At 37.8% G+C, this 18,488-nt stretch overlaps 2 protein-coding genes across 4 annotated transcripts in view; both read left to right on the top strand.

Annotated features, from left to right (window-relative positions):
- The window catches only part of Nell1 (neural EGFL like 1), a 794,610-nt gene that overhangs the window by 529,452 nt on the left and 246,670 nt on the right, over window positions 1–18,488 (top strand). The window lies entirely within an intron of this gene.
- Window positions 1,584–4,199, top strand: LOC114093739 (isocitrate dehydrogenase [NAD] subunit gamma, mitochondrial-like). The gene is made up of 2 exons (XM_027936633.2): window positions 1,584–2,676; window positions 4,171–4,199. The coding sequence occupies exons 1-2, from the start codon at window positions 1,584–1,586 to the stop codon at window positions 4,197–4,199; spliced, it is 1,122 nt and encodes a 373-aa protein (XP_027792434.2).

The following is an 18,488-nucleotide window of genomic DNA, read 5'->3' as shown; positions in this document are numbered from 1 at the left end:
GCATGTATCACCAAGCCTGGCTATGTGTTATACATTTTGATGATAAATTTATGTTTTCCTAGTCTTTATTAGTATATGATGTTTTTCTTTTATTAGCTGTAAGGGTCTGAATTTTACCTTTTAAATATAGTTCAATGTTTTTTATATTAGCTGTATGCACATTTTGTCACTCAAAAAATGGCATGTTTTGAGATCAGGGAGCAGATCTCACTAATAATTTCTTAATAAAATACTTTTTTGAACATGACCTGTAAAAAACTTTGGGAGCTTTACTTTACTTATCCAACTACTTGTGTGTTTGCGTGTATGCGTGCACATGCACACGTGTGTGTTTGGTTTTCATTACAATTCAGCATGCTTCTGGGAGTATATCTCCTATGAATGTCATTCATCATCTGTCACAGCAAAAGAAAAGTTAGAAACCTCTGCTTGAGGCTATTTTATACACATCTGAAGGTTTAACTCTCTCTCATGTGTTAATGGCTCTTGAGTCTATATCATCATCCATGATCCTTTCTCTGGAGCTGCGTACTCATTTACTAAGCTACCTACTAGGCATCAGTATGTGGACATCTTACAGATTTCCCAAACACAGAATTTCTGAAATTGAACCCATTTTTTAATCTCATTCCTCCTCCCTGTTGGCTTTACTTCTAGTATTGTGCTTTTCTGTTGATAGCATCATCATTCATCCACTCTGTTAAATTCATTAAAAATAATGTACAGTGTTTCAGAGGCCAGTAGCCCAGTCCTGTTTATCTACTAAATATCCCTGAAGTTGTCTTCTCTTTTCTCATTTTCTTCAACCTATCATAGCCGCTCATCATTTCCTGTTGGTATCACTTCATAGCCCAGTGGCTCTCAAATTTCAGTATATATCACAATTATTTAAACATAACAAGTTAGATTCCCATCTCCAGAAATCTAATTCAGTAAGTCTAGGGATAGTTCCAAGAAATTGAATGTCTAACCAGGTGTTTTTCTGAGAAAGTCTTTTATTTCTCTTTTCCAGAGAAGAAAATATTCTGTATGATATTATAATGATAGACATGTGTCATTAGGTATTTGTCCAAATTTGTAGAATATGTAATATCAAACGTGACCTAGTGTAAAACCATGGACTTTGGGTGATAATCATGTGTCAATATTGATTCATTAGTTATAGCAAATATACCACTGTCGTGCAGAATTTTGACAATAGGGAAGGCTGTTCCTATGTTAGGGCAGGGTAGTATGTATGGTAAATAGCTGTACCTTCTGTTCAATTTTGCTGTGACCCTAAACTGCCCTAAAAATAAGTCTCTATTTTTAGACCATATTGTACAGGACTTAGTATATGTAATGTGCTTAATTAATTATCCAACTCAAAAATGTTTATATTTTCTACTATGTAATGCATCATATCTTCTGCTGTCTAGCTATCATTTTCACTACAGTAGAATGTCTATCAAACACATTCTACTGAGAGAATTGTGACCTAGGCAAGAATTATGAAACAAGAATTCCACCAAAAGAAGCCATTGCTGAGCAAGAGGAAGAACCCATATTTCCACATAATTTGAGTGAACCTTGATGTAATGATCATGGCACTAAAGATGCTAATGGGAGCCAGTTCCTCTGTGAAGGCAATTTTACAAACTGCAATTTTTGGCCATTCTTGGGAAATATTACTTGGACCTCAGGCCCCTCTTAGGAACTTCTGTTTGTATCACATAGATCCTCCAGCAGCTTTGTATGGTGGACGACACACGGTGACCATGATTCCCGGAGATGGCGTTGGGCCTGAACTTATGGTGCACGTCAAGTCTGTGTTTAAATATGCGAGTGTGCCTGTGGACTTTGAGGAAGTGCTGGTGAACTCCACATCTAGTGAAGAGGAAGTTCACAACGCTATCATGGCTATCCGTCGAAACCGTGTGGCTTTGAAGGGCAACATCGAAACCGATCACAACCTGCCACCTTCTTACAAATCCCGCAACAGTATGCTTCGCACCACCCTAGATCTCTATGCCAATGTCATTCATTTCAAGAATCTGCCAAACGTGCAGACCCGGCACAAGAACATAGACATCTTAGTTGTTCGGGAAAATACGGAGGGCGAGTATAGCAACCTGGAGCATGAGAGTATGAAAGGAGTGATAGAGAGTCTGAAGATCATTACCAAGGCCAGGTCTATGCGCATTGCTGAATATGCCTTCCAGCTGGCCCAGAATATGGAGCGTAAAAAAGTGACAGCTGTGCACAAGGCCAACATCATGAAACTGGGAGATGGACTCTTCCTCCAGTGCTGTCGTGAGGTGTCATCCCGCTATCCTCAGCTCGTCTTAGAAGGCATGATTGTGGACAATGCTACAATGCAGCTGGTATCTCAACCCCAACAGTTTGATGTCATGGTGATGCCCAATCTTTATGGCAACGTTATTAACAATATCTGCACAGGGTTGGTTGGGGGGCCTGGCCTGGTACCTGGAGCCAACTATGGTCGCTTATATGCAATATTTGAGACAGCTTCAAGGCATACGGCCAAGAATTTAGCTCACAAGAATATCGCCAACCCTACGGCCATGCTGCTGGCAAGTTGCATTATGCTGGATTACCTCAAACTCCATTCCCATGCCACCCGCATTCGTACTGCAGTCTTAGAATCCATAGGCAATAAAAATATCCAGACCCCAGACATTGGAGGCCAGGGTACCACGTTGGACATCATTCACAACATCATGGAAAACGTTCAAGGTTTCAAGTAGATGATCAGTGCCTTGGAGTCTGTTATTACCCAAAGTCCTTCCTATCTTCCTCTTTACCCATTCACCTTCCACACCTAATCCTTGCCAGCAAGGCTAATGTACAGAATAAACCATCTGTTCCAATTCAGGAGAAGTGTATCAAGACTGATTTTTCCCCATTAAATTAAAATTCCATAAACATTGCTTATTTAAATTAGACAAACCTATTGCATTGTAAACGATTTGTGGACATTCTTTCTATTTTAATCAGTGATTCTCACCTCTCTATGATATGATACAATGAATAAATCAGATCTGTTTGTGTAGTCCGAAGAGCTTTCCCAGGACCTAATGCACTGATTTTCTTTTATCTGTGTCATTAAAATTCAGTAAACCAGCCTACAGAGAATCTGTTTTTTTTTTCTCTAGAGGTTATTAATGAGCTAATTAGTGCAATAAACTTTGCCTACAAAATATACATTGTAACTTTAATAATAAATAAAGTAACATAAAGCTGAGCTAGTGCAGAATGCTTTCACTCCTTCCTTAATATCCTCCTTTTCCATGGTGTTGTTTAGGACGTTTATGTGATAAATTTTCTCTGTGTTCTTTTGCACACATGAAAATTGATGGAAACTGCAGCTCCCCTGGAAAAGGAATTTTTAAATTTATTTCAGCTCAGCTCAAGAGTGTAGAAGTTAAATCTCTACAATCAGAATCCACAATTCTTGATATACAAATGAAACCATGGATTGCAAACTCTGTGCTCAGTGCTTCATAGTTTCTTTTGGTCCACTTTTAAACTTGCTATCAAAGAAAGCCCTGAACTAATCTAAATATTTGCATCATTTAATTATATTTTAGTCACAGTATTTTAAAGGTCATAGTTGGGAGACATGCAAACAAAATAATTCTATTAGTACGTAGAAATTGTTATTACTCAAGGAAAATGTAAAAACACAATGATTATGAAAACTTATAGTAGTTTTATCAGCAGGATAGAAATAAGATTGAGAAAAGCAGTGGATTCTGCATCCTGTATAATCTGTGGATCTTACCATACTTCACATAGCACAAGTTAAAGACACTTTTTTTTTTTCAGCCTCTGTGGTCTCCAGGAGGCTCCAGTTTAGTTGGGTGCCCTTGATCTCACCAAACCTAATTATATACAAAGTCAGGCCAGAGTTTGGAAAATGGAAAGTTAGTTTGAGGAGATTTAGTTTGAGGAGAAATCAATTACCTTCAACCCCATCTAGAAGCCTTTCTTGAAGAATAAGGCAAGCAGGGAAGAGTCAATTGGAAAATAACCATGGTAATTGCATGTATTGCACAATTAAACATATCCCTTGCCAGGATGGATGCTACTGTCCTCCTGTTGCACCCACCTCTGGGCAGCTCTAGAACTTTGTGAGTAGTTCTTTAACAAGTGGATTTTAGTATGAACCCCACCCCACCCTAATCCCTAAACCTTAACTCACCCCACCCAATTTGTACCCCCTTTTCTCATTACTAGGAGAAATGATTCATGGCACAACCAGCCCAACTGCAGGCAGTGACCCAGCTGTCAGCTTCCACTTAGCAATAGGAGTTCATGGGCCATTTGAGCCCAAGTTTTCCTCTATGAAGAATGGCCATCTCCAGAATCCTCTCAAGACAGCTGTGATGACACCTGGTACACGACAATGGCACTTTCTATCGCCATTGTTAGATTTTCCCTCTTAGCTATGAATATCCTAAGGGTAATATCATGTATGTTTTTACTTGTCCCCTGTCATCTCTAATATAATTACTGTACATGCAATGTAAAAAAAATGTATGTTTGTTGAAATAATCAGGAAATGAATGCTATGGTTGATACTGCCTCACTTTTATTTGTAAAGTGAGAAAATAACTGTACCTATGCCATAAGGTTGTTGGGAAGATGGATTGAGAAAATGCACCTTAAGCTTATAACATTGTGATAAGTGCTTGTGTTTTTCTTTTTCTTTTTTTCTTACCATTACCGTATTTGTCCCTGATATGATTTCTTCCTGTACATCTATTCTTTGAATTCAAAGTTGTTTGTCTCTGTCCACCTTTTCTCCTACCTAAGTGCATGCCATCACACCATGGAAGATTCAGTGTATGTGGACATTGTCATGATTCCCCTGAGACCCCAGAACTCTTTCAGTTCTGAACTAAAGGTCAACAAAAAATATCACTTTAAGGTGGATCATGATGAAAATGAGCACCAATTATCTTTAAGAATGTCAGTTAAAGGGCGGGTACAGAGGATGAATTACACATTGTCAAAGCAGGGGCAATGGATTATGAAGGCATCCAATCCAAGTAACATTGGCAACTTGGACAAGGTTTGTACAGCTAAGGCTTCCCTTGGACTCATGTGGTCTTACGGTTGAAGTGTAGTTCACAGCCTGTGCCTATTAATGACAAACAACACTGAGTAGTCCTCAGGAAGCTGCAGAGAGAGAAGGTGAAGAGGAGGAGGAATATAAAACTCTTGTGCTTATCTGGAAAGCAATCTAACCCTGTAAATGGTAGCAAGTTTCTACAGAAAAAAAATAAAACTTACTACAGATGAAGAAGGTGGTGGTAGTGGTGGAGTAATTTTGATGAAGAGGGAAATTGAAGACCCATCTCTGTTGAAGAAATCTACATGAGATACTCCCACCAAAAATGCACAGAAATCAAATAAGAGTACAAAAAACTCAAAGCCATTCACACAAACATTAAAAAAAAAAACGTTATGAAACATGAAAAGGACCTAATTCTGTAGAAGACATTAAAAGCAAAATGCAACCAAGTATAGAAACAGGTGGTTCTCTTCCCAAAGTAGAAGCCACGATCACCAATGACGGAAGTTGCTTCCAGAGCAGGAGGCAACTCAAGATGTCTGCCAGTAGAGGAAGTCTCTTTCAGAAAACAGTTTAAACAGTTTGTTAAAATTTTCTTATTTCTGTAACAGTTGATATTTGGCTGCCCTTTATATTTCCAAGTGAGAACTTACCCTACCATGTTTGATAAATGTCCAGGTTCCATTGCCAAGAATGTGTTGTTTTATTTTTAAAGATGGAACTCCACCCTTTACTTAGTTTTAAGTGTATCTGGAGCGCTAGGATAGGACATAGTTGTACTATGGTATAACCACCATAGCTGACCACCATCGTTGTGGTCAGGCATGGAAATGGCAGTGAGACAAAAATATACATGTGAAATAAACAGCATTTTAGTAAAATGAAAATGTCAACTATTATCCATATATGAAACATTCTATTTTTATCTATTACATACCATTCTAATGTTACTCCTGAAGAAAACTGGTTGAATTACATTATTGCATTATAGATTGTTGGTTTGTAGTCAACTTTCAACTAGGGAATCAAATCATTATAAGTGCTCTTACCCTCTCTCCTTTTTATTTCTTGAAACCAGTAGTTCCTCTTTCCCTAATGCCTCCTTTCTCATCACTGAAAACTTCCCAATTTTTCTTGCTGCAAGTATAGACCTCTAACTTGGGTCATGCTTGCCATTGAGTTTCCTTCAGTCTATTTTCTACAATGCACCCAGCATGATCTCTCTGAAAAGCAACAGACTCAAGTCACTTCCCTACTTAAAAACCCTCATTCGGGGCTTCCTTTGTCCTTTAGAGAAAGTCAACTGAGCACACACAATACTGTACAGTACATTCCTGAGCAATAAGAGTGATAGAGTCATTGATCGCTGGAGTCTCTGAACCTAGGGCAGAGACAGGCTCTTTTTCATGCTCACTCTAAATATGAAAGGAAGGAAGGGAGTAAAGAAAGAAAGGAAGGGCAGGCTTATGTTCACAGGGCGGAGGGACTGACTTTAGTCTGTCAACCTTTCTTTACAAAATTCTCCTCTCTAAATAATACTGAACCCTTGAGGCAGTAAAACAGGTGGTTGGCAGGCTGTCTCTGTTTCCTGAAAAGATTTCTTCTGTACTACATTCATTGGGTAATTTCATCTTATCCTTTATCAGTTTACTCTGAGTTGTTTATGGTCCTAGTGTTCTAAAGAATAGCAACAACAAGTTGTCTCACTTTTCTCTGAATTAATTCTTCACTGAGGCTCTATTTGGCTAATGACCTTACAAATCACTCAATTGCTCAAGTTCCATACCTGACGTTCATCTCAGCTGTGTTACAGGAGCCTTTGTAACACTGGATAGGTTGCTTAAAGCACTGATCCCTGGTTTGTTCCTGTTTCAGATAAAAGGTAAATGTCTACCTTCATGGGATTCTTATAGAAAATTAAATAACATTGCTTTGGTTATCTATTGCTGCATAACAAACCTCCTCAGAACACAGTGGTTTAGAACAGTGATTATTTACCATGTAGTTTAATCAGGTGGTTATTATTAGCAGGAGTCTCAGGATGGCTTGATAATGATGGCTATCAGTCAGGAGCCTCCATTCTTCTCCACATGGCTGGCTAATGCATTTGTTTTGTTTCTTCCTAGTGTAGCACCTAGTTTCTTTTTCTTTTTTTTAAATATTTTACTTTTCAATTGTAGTTGGACACAATACTTTTATTTTATTTATTTATTTTTATGTGGTGCTGAGGATCGAACCCAGGGCCTCGCATGTGCTAGGCGAGCGCTCTACCTCTGAGCCACAACCCCAGCCCGTACCACCTAGTGTCCAAGGAGCAGAGACCAGGGCTGTAGATCTCTTAAAGCCTAGTCTTGGAAGCTTTTACTACCATTTCTACCACAGGTCATTGCTCAAAGCAGGCAACAGAGGCAGAACAGATATAAGAATAGGGAGAATAAATGTCCCCTCTTGACGGGATAATGACGAGACCACTTTGCAAAGAGTCCTAAGGAATTGAAAGTATTATTGTTATGGCCATTTTGGAATCATAATCTATTATTATGAAACTATATTTAAAGCTGTGTCCAAAGCACCTGCCACATGGGCCTTGCTTAAGCAAAGAAAACTACTATCTTTGACTTCTCCCACTTTCATTTATCTAGTTTCACTGTCAGATATGCCACATAATGTTCCCTGTGTTGATGCCTTTTATTCTATCACATTTCTTCTGGGTTTATATTGTCTCCAGGACTATTTAAAGAGTTATATAACTGACTTCAAATTTGACCTCCTTCATTTTATATTTTGTCTTGTACTAATTTTTTTCACCTATTTGACTTTTGCCTCAATATGTTATATGCTACTTGAGGGTAGGAAACATATTTAACCAATGTTTTGGACCTTGTATTACCCAGCATAGTTCTTGCATAGTAGGTGTAACTTCATAATTAAACACATTCCAAAGTGGATTTATTATGGTAATTATATTTATTATATTTATTATTATTTATCATGTGTCATGCATGTCCTACATGTTTTGCAATTACTAGTTTATTTGATTCTCATAGTGGTTCTATTAGAGGATTATTATTACAATCCTCATAAAGGAAAATTAAGGGACAGAGATATTAAGAAATTTTCTCGAGGTCTCACAACTAACAGTAGGTAAGGACAGATGAGGATTATCTAGAACAAAGTGTTTTAATGGTTATGCGCATTTATGCACTGTAAATTCCTACTTCTATGGGTAAATGGGCTTGGTTTCATGCATAGATCAATGTTTCCTTGTGAAAATAATCTCATAGACACGTAGAATTAAAGAAATGTCAGGAGAGTTCAGTTTTGCAGAAACTATAGTCTGGAAGGTAAAGCAAATTGTTCCAATTTCACAACTAGCCAAGCAAAGATGAGGATCCAAGCCTTCTGACTACAGATTGAGCCAGAGTAAAGATCCAAGCCTTCTGATTCCAGATGATGTTCTCTTTTCACCATTTCACAACTCTCTTCTGATGTAACATACAGATAAATTACTGACATTTTAAACATTTACTTTATGCCAAGTGCGGTTTTAAATAGTTTGTATATATATGAACAAGTTTATCCTCACATTAACTTATTATTTTGGTAAGAAACTAAAGAAAGACAAGTTCAGTGACTTATTCAATGTCAATCAGATAGTAAGTAGGGAACCAGTTTTAAAATTCAGCCAAAGCCACTGTGTATAACCTTGACTACCACAGCTACTTTCCAAATAGAGAGCCCAGAATGAAAGGGTATCATGTCTAGAATCAACACCAAATATTGAAAAGAGATGACATTTCCAAAATGGTAAAGTTAAATAGTCAAATTATTCTTTTGGAGTAACGATAGACAAAAAGAAACTTAGAACAAAGTGATGTGCTTTTGAAACAAACAAACAAAATGCTTAAATAATGATATGGAGTACATGCAAACAAATATTGAGTTTTGTAAATAAGAGAAGGGTTTTGAAGATATGTATACACGTCTGGATCATTACAGAGGTTGCAAGACACTGACAGTATTACAAGGCTCAGTTGGGAATATGTACAATATCTGCAGGAAACTGATTATAGAGCTAGAAATTTTTTGAAGGGAAGCATTTGGTCCTTGGAGTTTCCCTGACAACTTGCATAACATCGGAACTCAAAGTGGCAGAGTGTTCTTCACATCATGATGAATTTGCTTGCAGTGATATGGAAAGCTAAATCTATTGCATTTGTGATTGTTCCAAGAAATGCAAGGAAAAGAAAAAGGAGACATATTTAAAGTGGGAAAAAATGACTCAACTTCACAAAAGCAATTTAAAAACCATGAATGTCTTATTATCAATTTAGTAAATGCTTAAAAATCAACACAGGCTGAGTAAAAACATAGTCTTCTGATGAAGACTTGAGTCTAGGTCCTGATCTGCATAAGCATCTGGTTTGCTATAGTTAATGCCAAATTTAGTTTCTACAAAATAGATGTAAATGGATGAATATTGCCACAAAAGAGAAAATTTTATGTTTATCAAAATGCAAAATTGATGATTTTTTTTTTCCATTCTAAAGAGAAAAGGCAGTTTTCTAGCTGATCAGGAGACCAAGACAGGAGGATCACAAGTTCAAGACCATGTCTCAAAATTAATAAAAAAGGGCTGAGGATTAGCACATTGATAGAGTACCTCTGGGTTTAATTCCCAGTACTGCATGTGCACACACATGCATACACATGTCTTAAATTCAAGTCCTTATAAATGTCCTCATATTACCTGTGTTTTCTCAGTTCTATGATTTTTAACAAGAAACTATTTAGGGGATTAAAAAAGTGACATTGGTTGTGCTAGCTTAATATTTTCATGGAAATTATCTTCAGAATAAATTTTGAAAAGAGGCAAAAATTCTTCAACAATGAATCAGTAGTTATTTGTAGGAATACGGCCTCACAATTGCAATATTAAATGCCATTGTGTAATTAATTTGATTGTGATGATTAGTTCACATTATATATGTATGCCAAACCACTAAGTTTACACCTAAATATATTAAATTTGAAATTGTTAATTATATCTCAGAAAAATTGGAAAAAATACAAGTACTAAGATAAAGTTTAGTTTAGGTTATATTGTAGAGATCACAAGTACAAAACTATTAGACAAATAAGGAAAGAAGTTCAGTTGGGACTCTTGTAACTTCATTTTAAGAAACATTAAGCCAGCCACGGGTGGTGGCGCAGGCCTGTAATCCCAGTGGCTCTGAAGGCTGAGGCAGGAGGATCTCATGTTCAAAGCCAGCCTCAGCATCAGTGAGGCACTAAGCAACTCAGTCAGACGCCCATTTCTTAAGAAAATACAAAAAAGGGATGGGGATGTGGTTTAGTGGTTGAGTGTCCCTGAGTTCAATTCCCTGCCACACCAAAAAAAGAAAAAAAAGAAAGAAAAAAAGAAAAGAAACATCAATCAGGCATAGTGGCAGACGCCTGTAATCATAGTGATTTAGGAGGCTGAGATAGGAGGATTGCAGATTTGAGGCCAGGCTCAGCAACTTAGTGGGGCCCTAAGCAACTTAGTGAGAGCCTGTGTCAAAACAAAAAAGGGATTAGGATGTGATTCAGAGGTTAAGCCCCCCTGGGCTCAAGCTCTATCTAGTAGCAAAAAATAAAAATAAAAATAAAAAAGACTTCAAGGCTAGGTGCAGTTGCACATGCCTGTAATCCTACTGGCTCTGGAGGCTGAGGCAGGAGGATGGCGAATTCAAAGCCAGCCTCAGCAAAAGTGAGGTGCTAAGCAACTCAGTGAGACCCTGTCTCTAAATAAAATATAAAATAGAGCTGAGGATTTGGTCAGTGGTCAAGTGCCCCTGAGTTCAATCCTTGGTATTCCACCCCCCCCCCCAAAAAAAAAAAAGAAAGAAAAGGCATAAAACATGAAATCAAAAATTTTTTTATTTAAAACAACTTAAACAAATGGGAGGATAGACTTAGAAATGGGATGATGGACTTGGAAATTTTAGAGAATTTGAAAAGTGGCTCTCACTCTTTGGGAAAGACTATGGGATCAAAATTCTTAACATATTAAGTAAAATTATGTAATAATCTTATATTCAAAGGAAAACTCGTATTTCCAAATACGTTATTTGTTTCAGTATGTTAATAATGTATTTAATACAGCTATGAATATGTAAATAAAATACTATTCAAAGATAGCTATCTATTTGATGTGTTCCCCAAGGGGGAACTCAACTTTGCCCATACTTTTTCTTTCTATAGATCCTGTTTCTGTTTTAGAGGGAATCATTTTACTTATATTTGGTTTTGTTTTCCACTTTTGCATCTATATTATCTCTAAAAAGCAACATTTAGTGAGAAAGCAAAGAAAGAAATTTTTGAAGTTATTTTCCAGAAATCTGTAGTAGCAAAGTAAGAAGTCAATATTTCTGGACATGTAGATAATACTGTGGAAAGACATGCAAAATAATTTACAAAAGAAGTTATACTCAAGTACTTAAGGCTGTGGCTAGAACACATCTGTGGTATTTCATGTAGTTTTGATCTTTCAAATTTATGAAAGATGTGATTTCTCTGAAAAGGTGTACAGTGTACTCAGAAATCAACTGTATGCCAAAGCTTTCAAAGAAGATGTTGGAAAATCTGATTTATAAATAACCTGTTTTCTCCAGGGTAAGATTTCTCCAGGTATGATTGATCCTTGGCAAAGTATTTAAGTTATGATAGAATTAAGTTATTTTGATTCCAGCCTTATTCTTGCCAAGAGCAAGATCCTGTTTACACAGTGACCTCATCCATTATTTCTTTCACCCATTCACTTATACCTGGGGTAGTTCATTCTCCTTTGAGCACTATACTTGGTTTTAGCTACAGACTGTGTGGGCACTGAGGATGCAGCTTTGAGGACTGAGTGCTTTCTCCCACAGAGCACACAGGGCTGAAGGAACCAACAACAATTATGCAGCTAATAACAGAGTGATAAATACTGTAATAGAGGTATAAGCAGGATGTTGTGATAGGACAGAGAAGGGAAAGGAAATCATAGAAACTTCTCCAGAGTAAAGTCATGCCTCATCTAAACCTTAAAACTCTTTAGGAAAATAAACAGAGGCAGAGGAGCAGGCAGCGGGAGAGAGAAGAAGGAAGTCTCTGGTTGAATACCTAGTCACTGATGGCTGAGAGGCTACCATTGTCTGCCCATTATGTGATATTCAAAGCTTTTCCTTTTTTCCCTCCATTCTTTCATATTTTATACCCTATCATTATTGTTGAACTAATTTTACCTACTCAAGTTTATTCATTAGGTGAGATTTTTCAAGATTTAAAGTGAATGTCTGATTTTCCTGTTTTTTTTTTTTTTCAATGATGAACCCTTTACCTTGATTAAGTAACCTCATTAGATACCTCATTGTAGTTGGCTCTGATTCTTGTGCTTAAGCAAATTTATTATTTTCCTTAAGCTGCTTCTCAGCATAATTTCTGCCTCTTTGAAGCCTTTCTTTTCAATTTCATGTCTCTCTTTCTCAATGTCAGCTTCTCTGTGAGCACATTCATCGCTCTGTGAACCATCTCTGAGCATACTTCTTATGCCCTTCACCTCTTCTCCGATGTCTCCTCGAGAGTGGAATAGATCTCATCCTCTCTTTCTTCCTGCTCAGCTCCCCGCTCTGGTATAGTTTTGACGTCTCAGTCTTTCTGGAAATGGCCTTTCTGGAAATCTTATCCACCACCCTCCTCAGTCATCCCTTTTTACTCCAGTGTTGGTGGCCTAATCTCCTGCTGATTGCCCGCCCCCAAGAAGCTGCTGACTGGCCACTTTCCTCCAAAGATCTGTGATAGTTGAGTTACCATTTTTCTGTGATGGTAGCAGGATGCTTGCAATCTTAACCCCTAGGGGCCGCTGGGGAATAGCCAAGTGTTCACCATGCTCCTGGGCCCAAGGAAATCATCATCATCAGCAGCATTTCTAATGAGAATGACCCTATCACTCTTCCACCTGATACTTTCCTCTTCTTTTCCCAGGAAGGCACCTTTCTCTGAAAGGATGTCAAGCTCTCCATCATCTTCCACAAGGTTCTTTCCTATCTGTTTAGAGCACTCCAGATGTGGATAGCTGAAGGTATTAGAATTACTTGACCATGGTTATAGTTTTTATCCAGATTGGCAGATGCTTTTTACAGTTTCCATTGGGATTTCAGCGGAAAAGAGCTTAAAATGCACAGGAGGAGGAAAGTACTTCTCTCCCAGGATCCCCGCTGAGCTGGTAACAGTCTATGGGAAGTCATCTATTTAAACAGAAATAAACACGCCTTAGGATGCCAGGAGACTATTTTCAGCTTTATTAAGCTATTTTCAGCTTTATTAAGAAATCTGTGTTTAATTTTTCCAATGTCTCCAGCCCTGTTCATTTAGCTTTCCTCTGTGTGTGGATCAATTACGACACTTGATGAGAATGCAGACGTTGCATTCTGTTCCTCACAGAAACCCAGTGCATGTGGAGGAGAGTGAAGAACCTGGAGGGCTTCCAAGAGCCTAGTCAGAGATTGCACTCATCTGGCTTTTCACCGGGAAAAGTATTCCTAGTCAGACATTGCCTGTGTCTGGGTGCTCAGAAATCACAGTGCTCCATATTTTTTATTTCTAACAAAAATTTTTGGACCCATATAACATGGTCACCTATAATAAATTAGACACTGATGAGGTCATCAGAAATTTGAACATGCAGGTAAAGGATCAGATAATACACATATTAAGTTTTATGGACCACATGGTCTCTGTTGCAGCTATTCAACTCAGGGCCACTCTGCCACTGATCTGTATCCCCAGTCCAGTCCTTTTTTTTTTTTTAAACTTTGAAACAGGTTTTTCTAAATTCCTGGGGACTTTGCTACGTTGCAGTGGTTGGCCTCAAACTTGTGATCCTCCTGCCCCAACATCCTGAGTCACTGGAATTACAGGCATGTGCCAGTTTGCCTAGCTAATACTGGGACTTTAAAGCATTGGGAATTATATAAAGTATGTACACACTAATAAAAGTAGCTATGTTCTAACAAGACTTCATTTATGGACACTGTAATTTAAGTTTCACACAATTTGTATATGGCAGGTAATATTGGGTTTTAAAATTATTTTTTCAAACATTTAAACAAGTGAAAGCCATTCTTTGTTCACAAAGCCATATAGAAACATGCCTGGGGACTATAATTTATGAACTCCTACTCTGGGCAAAGGAGCTTAGGTAATGAACAAGACAGAAACCCTGACCTCTTGTAAATTTCATTTGCCTGGTTAAAAAACAAACAAACAAAAAAAGACAATGAACTTATAGAAACACAAATATTGAATATTATTTTAAGCTGTAAGAAGGAAAACAAAATAAAACATAATTATTATTCTGAGAGCAACTGGTGGTAAGAAGGACGAGGGGGTGGGCTGCTTTGGCCAACCCCTGAGTCGGGGATGAGCTACAAGTGTTTGGAGGAAGCACAAAGACTGATGTGGCTGGAGAAGATGTTGCAGAGGGAAAGAGGAGGGACATGGGCTTAGAAAGGAAGATGGGGAAAATCAGGTAGGATCCTGTAGCCCATAGAAGGGCTTTGGGCTTTATGCACTTTGCAGTGCCAGGCCACAAGGAAGGTTCAAGCTGGGAGTGATGGGAAATGGTTTATGCATTTGGACGGATCACTGTGACTACTGTGTGGATGAAGTGATATCATGGAGGGATAAGACTCAGGAGGACAGTCAGGAAACTATAGTGGCCTCTCAGTCCAAAAAGAGGACTCTGTACTTTCCATGTACTCCTTTTCTAACACTTTTCTTGCATGTGAATCTACTAGTGGCTTAGGGGAGGGTGAGAGATAGTGACTTATATGGCTCAGGTTCACCTCTGAATGAGATTTGCATCAATCACATTTCCCAGAAATCAACGCCCTATTTTTCCTATTACCTCAGTCATGCTGAGAATGAGAGTTCACCGTCTTTGGGATATTTACTATATATGGCATTATTTTATTTGGCCTTCACAGCAATTCTATAGGTAGGTGTCATTATTCACTGTATAGGTGAAGAAATTGAGATACTAATAGGTCCTGCGAGGGGCCAAGTATATATCTGATGGCTGTTGGATCTGAAGCCTGTGATATTTGTATTTTAACACTCTTCTTTACCTGTTTCAGTTATCTATTGCTGCATATCAAAGCAATCCAAAGTAGCATGGCTTAAAACAACAGTAATCTATTATTTGCCATAATTTGAGGGTTGTCAGGTCTCAGCTACATGGTTCTTCTGTCCCATGTCTTATTTGGTCAGAATCATACCTGAGGCTAAAGGCAAGTAGAAGCTCTTCAGGGCTTGGAGCACCCAAGGTGGCTTCAATCCCATGGCTGGAAGTTGGTGCCATTTGGCTGGAATATCTCTGTTTTAGTCCATGTGCTTTAGCCATTATTAAGCTGGACAGATTTTCTTACTGCATGGTGGATGGACCCCAAAAGGGGAAATCCCCCCAAACCAATCACCAATGTGAAAATGCTTACCAGGTTCTGCTCATATTACCCTTTAGGATATCATTATTCCACACTAAGTGATATGGCCATGTCCACAATTAAATTTGAAAGAGACTCTGCATGAAAGGTGGGTTCATTAGGAAACCACCAGTTTCTATGACAATGTTATCCTGTCTGCTCTCTTCAGACAGACATATAAGGTAATTATTTCCTTCTGTGAAATATGTCAAGATACTCACCTTAGTACCTAAGGGTAAGCTGCAGACTGTGTGGGCACTGAAGATGCAGCTTTGAGAATCGAGTGCTTTCTCCCACAGAGAACACAGGACTGAAGGAACCAACAATAATTATGCAATTAATAACAGAGTTATAAGTACTGTAACAGAGGTATAAGCAGGATGCTGTGAGAGGACAGAGAAGGGAAAGGAAATCATAGAAACCTCCCTAGAGTAAGTCATGCCTCATCTGAACCTTAAAACTCTGGGACTTATTAATTCACATGTTGACATTTAAAAGTTCCTTTCTAGAGTGAAACACTGTTAGTTGCTGTGAAAGAAAAAAAGAAAGAACTACATAAGACATGGGCCTTTTCCTCAAGGTGCTTAGATTCTAAGGGAAAATATTATGCTGCCAGAGCATAACAGAAAATAAGGGGGCATGTGTGTGTGAATGGAATGTATACCTTAAGATATCTTGCAAATTGCTGCTATGTGGAAAGCTGGGTAAATGTCAGAAAGATGTTCTTCTTGTAAGATGTATACCTTTTTCCTGGTTGCTATGATTTTCTATACTGTGTAAGAAACTGAAGCATTCATTCTTCCAACAAATTTGGAGAGCATTGTGAAAAGTCAGTTTTTCTCAAAGATGAACTAATATCCAGGTCAATTCAGTGTTTGAAAAAGCTAAATTTCATCTGCTATTATGACCTCCAGCTTTGCTTGATCTCTAACTGGTTTAGGTCACTAAGCAGTATCGATTCTTTTTTAATTGCAAAATTTCAGAAGCCAGTTCCATTAAAGCAAACAAACAAAAAATTTAAAAAAAACAACAATTCCCCCCAAAAGAAAACCAGACCCACTGGAATGAAAAATTCCCATTTGCCTAGTTTATGTATAGCTGATCTCTAAGCTATTATACAATTTTGCATATAATTCATGCTGTCTTAACACTTTTGTGTGATCATAATAAAATACCTTATACTGGCAAAGAACAAAATGTATTTCTTATAGTTTTGGAGGCTAGCATGTCACAATCAAGGCATCAGCATTTTTGATGTCTAATGAGGACCCAATCTCTGCTTTCAAATTGGCATCTTGTTGCTGCATTATCTGGAAGGGATGGTAGCCTTGTACTCACAAGCTAGAAGGGCAAAAAGCATTTCCTTTAACCCTATCCCTTTTTTAAGGGTGCTAATTCCATTTATGAGAAGAGTCCTTATAACTTAATCACCTCCCATATGCCACACCTCTTAATACCATTACATTGGAGATTAAATTTTAATGTGGATTTTGGAACAGACACCATCATTCAGGTTAAAGCAGATGCTCACTTGATGTTAATTGTTAGGCTAGAACCTGCTGTCCATTGTTATAGCATAGATGTTTGGAATTCTATTGAGATCAATAATAAATAAAAAGCTACCATACCACTTAGCATGTATTTGCAATATCCGATACATTCTCTAAATGCCTTCAATATATCATTTCCTTTTATTTTTCTAGATGTCTTAGTGTATATCCTGTGATTATTATCTTCATATTTTAGATAAGAAAAGTTTAGGTAAATTGGTGAAATGTCTTGTTCAAGAGACAGAGCTGAAGTTTAAACCCCAGTCCTTTTGACCCCCAAATCCATTCTCTTTACCCATGTGTGACCCAGAAGTGGTATGACAGTAAAGTCTTTGGAAGACTTGAGTTCTAGATCTTAGGGTGAATCAACTGGTTATGTGATCTTGGACAAATTAGTTTTTCTTGCCTGAAAATACAATTAACTTTCTTAATGATAGAAGTCTACAACCTGTATTTCTGTGCTAATTTAGGACACACATTTTCTTCCTAGCTTACATTGTGTATTCTACACTCCTATTCTCTCTCATCCTATTCTACTATTAATTTTTAAAGTTTATTTTAATTAGGTATGTATGACAGCAGAATGCATTTTTGATTTCCTGTACACTATTACAGCACAACTTTTCATTTCTCTGGCTGTACACAATGTAGCATTGCGCCATATTTACAGTCATACATGAACCTAAGGTAATGATGTCCATCTCATTCCACCATCTTTCCTGCCTGGATGCCCCCATTCTTCCCCTCCTTTCCTTCCCTTCCCTTTGCCCAGTCATAGTTCCTCCATTTTTCCTTTGTCCAATCAAAGTTCCTCCATTTTTCCCATGCCCCTTGCATTATGGATCAGCATCCACTTATCAGAGAAAACATTTGATTTTGTTTTGAGGATTGGCTTACTTTGCTTAACAGGATATTCTCCAACTCCACCCATTTACCTGCAAAGTCATAATTTTATTCTCTTTTAATGCTGAGTAATATTCCATTGTGTGTGTGTATGTGTGTGTATATATATATACACACACACATATGTATATATCATAGTTTCTTTATACATTCATCTACTGAAGGGCATCTGGGTTGGTTCTGCAGTTTAGCTATTACGAATTGAGCTGTGATGAACATTGATGTGGCTGTATTACTATAGTATGCTGATTTTAAGTGCTTGAGTATAGAGAGAGGAGTGGGATAGCTCACTCAAATGGTGGTTCCATTCCAAGTTTTCTAAGGTATCTCTATACTACTTTTCATATTGGTTGTACCAATTTGCAGTCCCACCAGCAATGTATGAGTGTGCCTTTTCCTCTACAACCTCACTAATACTTATTGTTGTTTGTATTCTTAAAGCTGCCATTC

Source organism: Marmota flaviventris, chromosome 9, assembly GCF_047511675.1.
Source record: "Marmota flaviventris isolate mMarFla1 chromosome 9, mMarFla1.hap1, whole genome shotgun sequence".
Lineage (NCBI taxonomy): Eukaryota > Metazoa > Chordata > Mammalia > Rodentia > Sciuridae > Marmota > Marmota flaviventris.
The sequence above is the reverse complement of the archived record's forward strand: the minus strand, read 5'-3'. Positions and strand labels throughout refer to the sequence as shown.